This window comes from Plasmodium brasilianum, chromosome 10, assembly GCF_023973825.1.
Source record: "Plasmodium brasilianum strain Bolivian I chromosome 10, whole genome shotgun sequence".
NCBI classification, from domain to species: Eukaryota; Apicomplexa; class Aconoidasida; order Haemosporida; family Plasmodiidae; genus Plasmodium; species Plasmodium brasilianum.
Genome location: NC_090123.1, coordinates 1,154,252 through 1,163,263, shown reverse-complemented (window position 1 = coordinate 1,163,263; position 9,012 = coordinate 1,154,252). Strand labels below are relative to the sequence as shown.

At 29.3% G+C, this 9,012-nt stretch overlaps 2 protein-coding genes across 2 annotated transcripts; one reads left to right on the top strand and one right to left on the bottom strand.

Annotated features, from left to right (window-relative positions):
• Positions 1 to 909: 909 nt before the first annotated feature.
• Positions 910 to 3,147, bottom strand: MKS88_003294 (uncharacterized protein; the record flags this gene model as incomplete). The annotated part of the gene is made up of 1 exon (XM_067216372.1): positions 910 to 3,147. One exon carries the CDS (start codon positions 3,145 to 3,147, stop codon positions 910 to 912), a length of 2,238 nt encoding a protein of 745 aa, XP_067073026.1.
• Positions 3,148 to 4,460: 1,313 nt separating this feature from the next.
• MKS88_003293 (uncharacterized protein) lies at positions 4,461 to 8,725 on the top strand (the record flags this gene model as incomplete). The annotated part of the gene is made up of 8 exons (XM_067216371.1): positions 4,461 to 4,484; positions 4,665 to 4,700; positions 5,011 to 5,047; positions 5,179 to 5,287; positions 5,571 to 6,060; positions 6,583 to 7,258; positions 7,715 to 7,878; positions 8,549 to 8,725. The coding sequence occupies 8 exons, from the start codon at positions 4,461 to 4,463 to the stop codon at positions 8,723 to 8,725; spliced, it is 1,713 nt and encodes a 570-aa protein (XP_067073025.1).
• Between the last annotated feature and the right edge of the window lie 287 nt (positions 8,726 to 9,012).

The following is a 9,012-nucleotide window of genomic DNA, read 5'->3' as shown; positions in this document are numbered from 1 at the left end:
TGGATCCCACTTTCAGACTCCTCGTGGATGTGCAAAAGGAGTATTATAGTTACTGTTCTCTTTAATCATATATACACCATTTAACATTTTATTATGCAAAATGGGTCCTTCACGTTTGCAGAGTTACGTGAAACATTTAAACCGAATAATATAAATGCATACTTTCAGTTGTGAGTTACCTGTACAGGTGTGGAAATGTTTAACATGGAACAATTTATTGATATATTTAGAAAAATTAAGTCTTTTTTTTTTTTTTTTTTTTTTTTTTGGACTGTTTGTAATGTATATGTAGGCGGCTACTCTAAGTAATGTAAGTGAAAAAATGGACATGAATTTACTCAAAAAAAAAAAAAAAATAGAAAAGAAGGGTGAGAAGGTGAGAATAAATTAATCGGATAAGAAACAAATTTACTGACATAATATTGAAGTCTTAATGACGTCATAACAACAGTATATTGGCATGGGGTAACAGGGTGCTACATTTGGCCTTCTACATTTTAGCAGGGACGAGTTTGAGATGGGGATGGGGGCAGAGTGCTCAAAATATATGTCTCTGTAGACATAATGCTGACAATTTTAGTTATATATTTATTTATATATTCATTTGTTTTTCTATCTTTTTTTTTTTTTTTTTTTTTTTTTTTTTTTTATTTCCCTCATGAGCACTGTGTTGTAGGTTCTCTTTTTCACCCCTCTAAGTGATTTCTATTTCCACAAATAAGTAAAATATGCATGTATAACTATCTGAATAAAGTTTACCTATATTGATATAGCGGTCGAATAGGGTGTCTTCGCGCAAGTAGTGTGCAGTTGTTTGTACGTGAGGGTAATCCATTTTTATATAAATAATTATATTTACAATATATAATATCACTTCTTATTCCCAGAAGTATAGGTGCTAACCGCATATCAGCTATCCTTGTCATCATCTACGGAGGAGTTTTGGCTACTTCCAGCATTAACCTGACTGGATATTCTATTTCTTTTGTTATTATTTCCAGTGAGAAAGACAATAACAACAAATATTAGAAATAAGATAAAGAAGAAAACATTTAACAAGTTTAAAGTTTCGTCAACAGTACAATGAGGAATATTCTTAATTTTGCAAATTTCCGTATGTTCTGAACAACAAATGAATCTCCTTATCCCATCAGAGTATAATTTCATACTACTAATATTTTTAGTTTTATGATAAAAAAGATTTCTAATAAATCCTTTTTTATGTTCAACATATGTCTGTACATCATATAACTTAAAAGCACCATAAGCATAAACATTACAATTTTTAAAAAGTTTAAAGGTTTCTATAGGTACTTGAAAAAAAAACAAAAATTGATATACCCCTTCATCATATACTAAATTTTTTTCACTCGTATATTTTCCCTCGGATTTTATATTACATTGTAATTTTAGTCTTGCTTTAACAGCTTCCTTCGATGGGTTCCATACGTGCACGAGGACTCCACATTTGTCTTCATTTACTTTATCACATACATCTGAGTATAAAATGTTGATTATTCTTAACTCATTCAGCGTTTCCATGTAAAAGATGATGCTGTCATACGCATTCCTGTCCTCTTCCCCTTCAGGCGCTTCTCCCCCTTGCACTCTGTAGCGCAGTTCACTACTGCCAGGGTTATTACTGCGCATGCTGCGTATGTCGTTTATGCCTTTTACATCACTTACACTGCTCCTTCCTCCCATCCCCGTGTGGTTTTGGGTAGGGGGATTGGCCTGTCCATAGGCCATTGGGGCAAAGGAATCCCTCATAGCCAGGTTTTGCTTCTTTTTGTTTCTTAAGTTTATAATAAATTCCGTGCGGTCTTCCTTATAATACTCATAAGCAACATAATGATGGATATTAGTATCTGTGAAATAATCAACAGTTCTTTTATCAGCATTCTGTTTATTATAATCTTTTTTTTGAAAAATATAATGAGGATATTTTCCATTTATTACTGGTAATTTTGTGACTATATCTTCATTTCCTTTTGTAAATTCTTTTGCTTTATTTAAATATGATTCTACTGTATTTTGAATACATTCATGTTTAGCAACACAGTGTTGTTCCTTCTCACTTGAATTAAGATTAGAACCTATGATCCCACAAACTTCTTCACTACTCTGTGAAATATAGTGTCTTGGTATTAGTATAGTTTTCTTTAAGCAGTTAGATTCAGTATATGTACACCTACTTTCATCACTTTCTATACATTCAAATTTATCAGCTATGTTGTATGAGCATCCATAATCTAACGTGTCATATTTAATATTATACAATTCTTCAGGATAAAATGGGTATAATAAATAATTATTATAAAATTTAGGAATAATAATATCATCAAAGGCGGATGAAGAATAAGATATACTAACTATCTTGTTGTTATCATATATGTTCATAAAATTGGTTAACTCATCTAATACATATCTATAACTTGTTGCAGTTAAATTTGTTTTTTCTTCATATAAATTATAGTAGTCGGAAAAACTTTTTTCCTTTTTTATAATTGTAATATTAAAAATAAGATATAATTTTACTTCCTTTTTAAAACGAAATATTGCATAGAATGGTAGTAAATGACGAACACTTCTCTTAATAGACACTAGTCTTTCTTTAAATAATTTCCTATTCCACCTGTTATCTGTAGGACATTCTAAACGCATATCTTTAGGGAAATCCGGATATACAGTATTAATATTTTCATATGCAAAAGGAATATCGAAACAGGAACAACACATAGAAAAAGACTTATCATTAAACCCTTTGAAGACAGGAATACTTGACCTTTCATGAAGATTCATTTCATATTTCATGCATCTATCATGTCCTCTTTTATTCTGTTTATCAAAGTCATCATCTCCTCTTTCATAAAAACCTTTATAGCTATATATCGATTTTTCAGGAGCTATTCCAGTATAATACATTGGATAAGCTACTATTAATTTATGTTGATGTATTATTAAATAATACTCTTCTTTATAATGCCGTATAAGCAATAATATCCTCTGGTTATTTCCTATGTTTACTTTTATCTTAGTTTGGTAGTCGCAGTTCTCATCTTCCGCACACTTTACTAAAACTTCCCCGTACGGAGGTGCTTCCTCCTTCTTTAGACCCTTATTATATTTTGGGGTATTTGAAGTCATTATTTAAGCTGCCCTGCTCTTGGAGCCTCGATTCATACGCACGCATGCACGAGTGTGTATATATATGTGAGAGGCTGCGTTTGTATATATATATATATATATATATATATTATATATGTATTTATATATGCTTGTATGCCTGTACCTTTAGAAAAAATTAGGGCTGCTTCTTTGGGCGTACGCAAGGCATATAAATAAGAATGTGCATGCATACATGTTTATATATGTACACATGTATTTGCTTGTGTATGGTAGTTCCCCCCTTGTATTTGCACTTTCTTATTACATGTTTTCCTCCCCCTCAATTTCCAAAGTTGTCCATTCGCTTCCCCTTCTTTTTATGGCAAAATTGAGGGAAGTTTTATAATATTATATATAAATCTACTGCACTGTTTTTTGTCACTCCTTTCGTGAGTCCGAGAGCATTTTTTTTTTTCATCTTATATAAATGCGAATATTGCTTTTTATGTATTTATTCCCTTTAGTGCCCCACGAGTACGTGTGTGTGTACGTATATATATATATATATATATAAATATAATATTGCTCTAATGAATATTTATTTGTGCCCGTATTTAAGCATTTGCGTTTTATGTTCTTAGTTGTTGCCCTTATATCTCAGTAGTAATAACTTTACTTTGCGTAATGAATGAAATTTTTTTTTTTTTTTTTTTTTTTTCTGAGGAACACAAGATAGGCACTTTTTTCATGTGTCTCTGTAATTTTATGAGTATCAATAGGGAGAGTGAACTATGCATTATATATCTATGCGTATGTATTTATGCATTTATTTATATATTTATTTCCTTTCTCTGTCTTTTTTTTTTTTATTTTTTGCGCCTCCCCCACCTCTACTTTAAATTTGCATTTTTTGAAGGAATTTTTATAGTAAGCTCTTATCTGATAATACTCTATTTTCCTTTTTAACTTCTATGATGTTTATTTTAACTTTCTTCTTTTATTTTGCTATTTAATTCTTGTTTTATGATAAGGGGATAAATTTATTTTCTTTTTTCATTTTATTTTTTGAAATGTATCCTACTAAATATTAGGGATCTTAGTTCCTCCCGAAAGGGGAAAATAAGCAAAGGAAAAAGTGGGAAGTGAATAACATATCTTTCAACTACATTTGAGTTTGGGTTTTCCGCCTGATGCACTTCATGCCCTAGTAAAAGGCTCTGGGTCACACGCACGTTTGTATGTATATATACATGCATATGTGTATATATATGTATATGTATGTATATGCTGGAATATGTTCCTCTTCCTCTCATTGCTGCTAAATCTGAAAAGTCTCCAAACCATATGGCAGGATGAGTGAGGAAGACTTCTACAATGTGAGTATTACTTAACCGCTTATTCATAAAAAAAAAAAAAATATATAACAAAATAAAACAAAATAAAAAAAAAAAAAAAAATTAAAAATAAAAAAGAGAAAATATATAAAAGAACAAAAATGTTGACATTCCCTTTTAAAATAAACTCTACATAATATTAACGCTTCCTTTTTGGTGTAGAATTTAGAAACAATCATTGAGGAATCTAGGAGACGGGTATGCTTAATAGGTTGCGCATGATAAGTTGTATGCCACCTGATAATGCTCCTACACCTTCCCATTCTCCTTCCTATTCACCTCCCTTTTAGCCACCCCATCATCATCATTATTCCTTCTATTATACCTCATATTATTCCTCATATTATGCCTCATTTTATTCCTCATTTTATTCTTCATTTTATTCCTCATTTTATTCTTCATTTTATTCTTCATTTTATTCCTCATTTTATTCCTCATTTTATTCTTCATTTTATTCTTCATTTTATTCCTCATTTTATTCCCTTTACTTTTATTGTTTTTTCCCAAGATAATAGACAAGGAACGACTATTAGCGGGGGAGAACTGTTACAAAAGAAAAAAAAAAAAAAAAATAAAATAAAAAATAAAAAATTGCGTGTGTTACATATGTAAATACGAAAACTGGAAGGCATATGAGATATATCGCTTTTCTGTCTTCTTTACTTTCATATTACAGGTGATAAATTAAAAAGCTCGGAAGAGCAGCCCATAGAAGCCCCTTACTATAAGTATACAAGTTTAATTATTCCATCTTATAAGAGCTCGGAGAATAATTCTTGCACAAAGTATTATTAAAATGAAAAATAGCTGCACTTGTGCATGCTTTTTTTTTCTTATGCTCCTGTTTATTGCATACCATTTGCTCCTTCACAGCTACTTACATATACATACACATATATATATAGTTGTACATGGTGATACATGTGTGAATGTATGTACGTATGAGCTCGTGTGTGAGTATGTATGCAGTTCTTTTTTTTACCTGGTAAACATGTTCATGAATTTACTTTTGTATGCTTAATTATATATATGCACCCCTTCCTTCTAATACGTTTCAACAAAAAAAAGAAAAAACAAAAACCAACTCAGCGATAACATCAAGGAGCTTCTAAAACTCCACGAAGACAAAGATATAGAGGTAATAAAAAAAAAGTTAGAGGAAAAAAAGATAAGCAAAAAAAATTTAGTAGAAATTAGAATAGGAACACCAGATCATAAAACAAGTTCAAGCGAATATAATAGAAAAATTTTTAAAAACATAAATAGCAAAAACAAAAGTAATAATGACAAACGTAATAAAGACAAAAACATTCTACCAAATGAGAGATGGAGGAAAAAAAATACTAGTAATATACGAGATTTCATTAATCTAGAAAAAGAAATATTCATTGCAAGGACTTTGATGTATAAAAAAAAAACAAGGCTTGATGATATTTATAATTATACAAGTAAAAAGGAAAATATAATAAACAATATGAGCAAAAATATAAACAAAGAGGCAGCTAAACTTCAAGAGTCCTTAGTAGAAAATTTCAAAAAAACGGAGGAGCTCATTAAGGTATGCGCACTGATGGACACGTACAAGTGAACAACCAAGTGTGTTCATTAGTGTTTATCTGTTTTCATATTGTTTTCATAAGTGTGCATATGCTTACATATTGTATTTATGGATGTTCTTGTGTTTTTATAACATGTTTATGTATGTCCATGCATATGTATGAATATACATGTGCACCTCACAAACTTTCTCATTTTTCCACTTTGCATTCTGAAAAAAAAAAAAAAAAAAAGGTATCCCTTTGGAGGTCGTTTGTGTATTATTTTCTTCCACATGAAAATGCTTCCTCACTTATGAGCGTTGCTTAAATGTAGCTAGTCGGTGTTACACGTTTGCATACATGCACATATACTACGTACACGTGCATATAACCAAATTATCAATACTTGATAAAGAGCTATTTTTATTTTATTTTTTTAATTTTGAAAAAATCATAAAATAAATATTTCCCCTTATTGTCACTAATTTTCGCTAATTTCCCCCGTTTGTGCTTTTCCCCCTTAACTACATAACCGGACGCAGAAATTCGAAGAGATAAGCTCAAAGAAGAAGAAAAAAAAAAATCAAGTCCAACTGCTGAACATAGAAATTAGTAAACTTAATGTTGAATTTGAAAAAAAAGATGAAAAAATAAAAGAACTAGACAAATATAAAAATTTCTTGAACAAACTAGCTAATAGCGATACGTCAGACGAAAATGCATTGAATAAGAAAAAAGCGAAAAAAAAGGAGGAACAGGGGGAAGAAATAAAAGAGCAAAAAAAAGAAGAAGATCATTTTTCAAAAAATATGGAAAAGTACATTAAAAACTCCCAGTTATTAATCGACAATTTTAATATGTTGGAAGAGCAACATTTACAACTTATTGATGATACACAAAATGCTGAATATGAATTAGAAGAATATGAAAAAAAATATGAAGATAAAAAGAAAAATATGCAAATAAAAAATAAGGAAATAGACATAAAAATTAAACAAGTTAACACATTCATTAAAGAACATAATGAAAAAATTTCAGAATATGAAAATATTATTAAAAATAATCAAGACCAGATATCATTTACAAATATTAACAACAAAATAGATTATATTTGTACACAGTTTTCTTATGATATCAATACAAATGAAATAATGAAAAAGCTGCAAATTCTTGAAAATAAAATTTATTCGTACTTTACCGCTCTAACAAAATACACCGGTAGGGAAAGAGAAGCATACAAACGTACACACACGCATACATATATATATATATATATATACATATGTTGAACGCGCGAAAATATATGGGGTGTTATGTGTTTTGTTAGTACATATAACGTGCTATCTCTTCTAAAAAGCTTGTTATGTATGACTTTTTTGTTTTTTTTCAAGTCCCCTTTTTCTGACATAAATTTTTCATTTTATTAAAAAATCATTTCCTGCCTTCTTGTACTTTCATATACTTTCATCCGAATGCGTTTATTTTTATATTATTTCGTTGTTTTTCGTAAATAACAAAAAATTGTATTCATTTAAGGAGTACTCTCTTTCAATCTCTTTTTCTTTTTTTTTAATTGAACACCGATGGGCGAAGCATTTTCATTATATCATCGTTTCGTTAATTCACCACTTTACCACTTTACTGCACGCTTTTGAAATTACTTTTTTTTTGAAGAGGAAAATAGCCAACTCGTGTATGAATATCAAAGGGAAAGGGAACAAGAAAGAAGAAAACAAATGCGGTTTGAAATTAACCTAGATAGGAAAGGCAACAATCAAAATAAGCAGCTGAAGAATAAGAAAGTCAACAATAAAAATTCAGCCATTAACCTTAAGGATGTAAGTGGAAAAATTGTTAAACTGATGAGTGAATAAAAAAAGAAAACGAACAAACAAACAAAAACAAAAACAAAAAAAAAGAGCTAATAAGGGAAAAGTTTCTTCATCAGCACAAACTACCAAGTGCGAAATTTTTAATTTACACACATTTATCTCCCTTTTTTGAATGTTTCCCATACGTACAGAGGGAATTACAAAATTTGTTGAATCAGCGTAGATTATCATAATGAAAATATATTTCATTGAATAATTTTATCGGCTATAAAATATGAGTTCTTAAAAGTCTTGCTGATATTAAACATATAATTTAGGCTATCATATATGTATGCAAGTGTATATATATATATATATGTGCATAAAAAGAGAAAAAGAAGTTCGCTTTATCATGAGAAACTTCTTCATTTTCAACAATTTCGTAAATGATGAATGATTAAAATAAGTGGATTTATGTAGTTAAGTGTAATTACACGTAATGGAAGTTGTTCATCATAATATAAATTTTATTTTATTTTACTTTATTTATTTTTTTTTTTATTTCTTAAAATGCAGAAAAAAGAAAAGCGCGAAAACATATATACGCTATTTGAAAAAGACTTATTTAAATGACGTCCGTACAGATGAATATTAAAAATTACTGGAATGTTCAAAAGAGAAAAGCCCATTTTTTAAGATATTAAATTGTAATAGTAACAACAGTTATTATAATATTAGTAATAATAACAATAACGATAGTTACTACAATTATTATAATAATTACTACAATAATAATAATGGCGGTGAAAAAAAATCAGGATATAAAAAGAAACTTCAAAATTTTGTTCGAGCGAAGAATTATATTATCACATGAAGGTGAAATATATTTTGACCAATCAATAAACGCATTTTATGGAATATGTTTAATCATCTTATCCATCACAACAATTATTTTTTCATCTTTGTTTTTTTTTTTAAATATGCATCCTTACGCATCCTATTATTACATCGTAACTGTTGGCTCAATTCCTGTTTATATTTTATATAAATACTTTACGTGGATATCCTTAGAACTTTTTAAATATTCTTAAAAATACGAGCAACACTTAGCTCAATGCACTTCTTAACACGTGTCTTTTCGGCTTTCGACGTATATCTTAA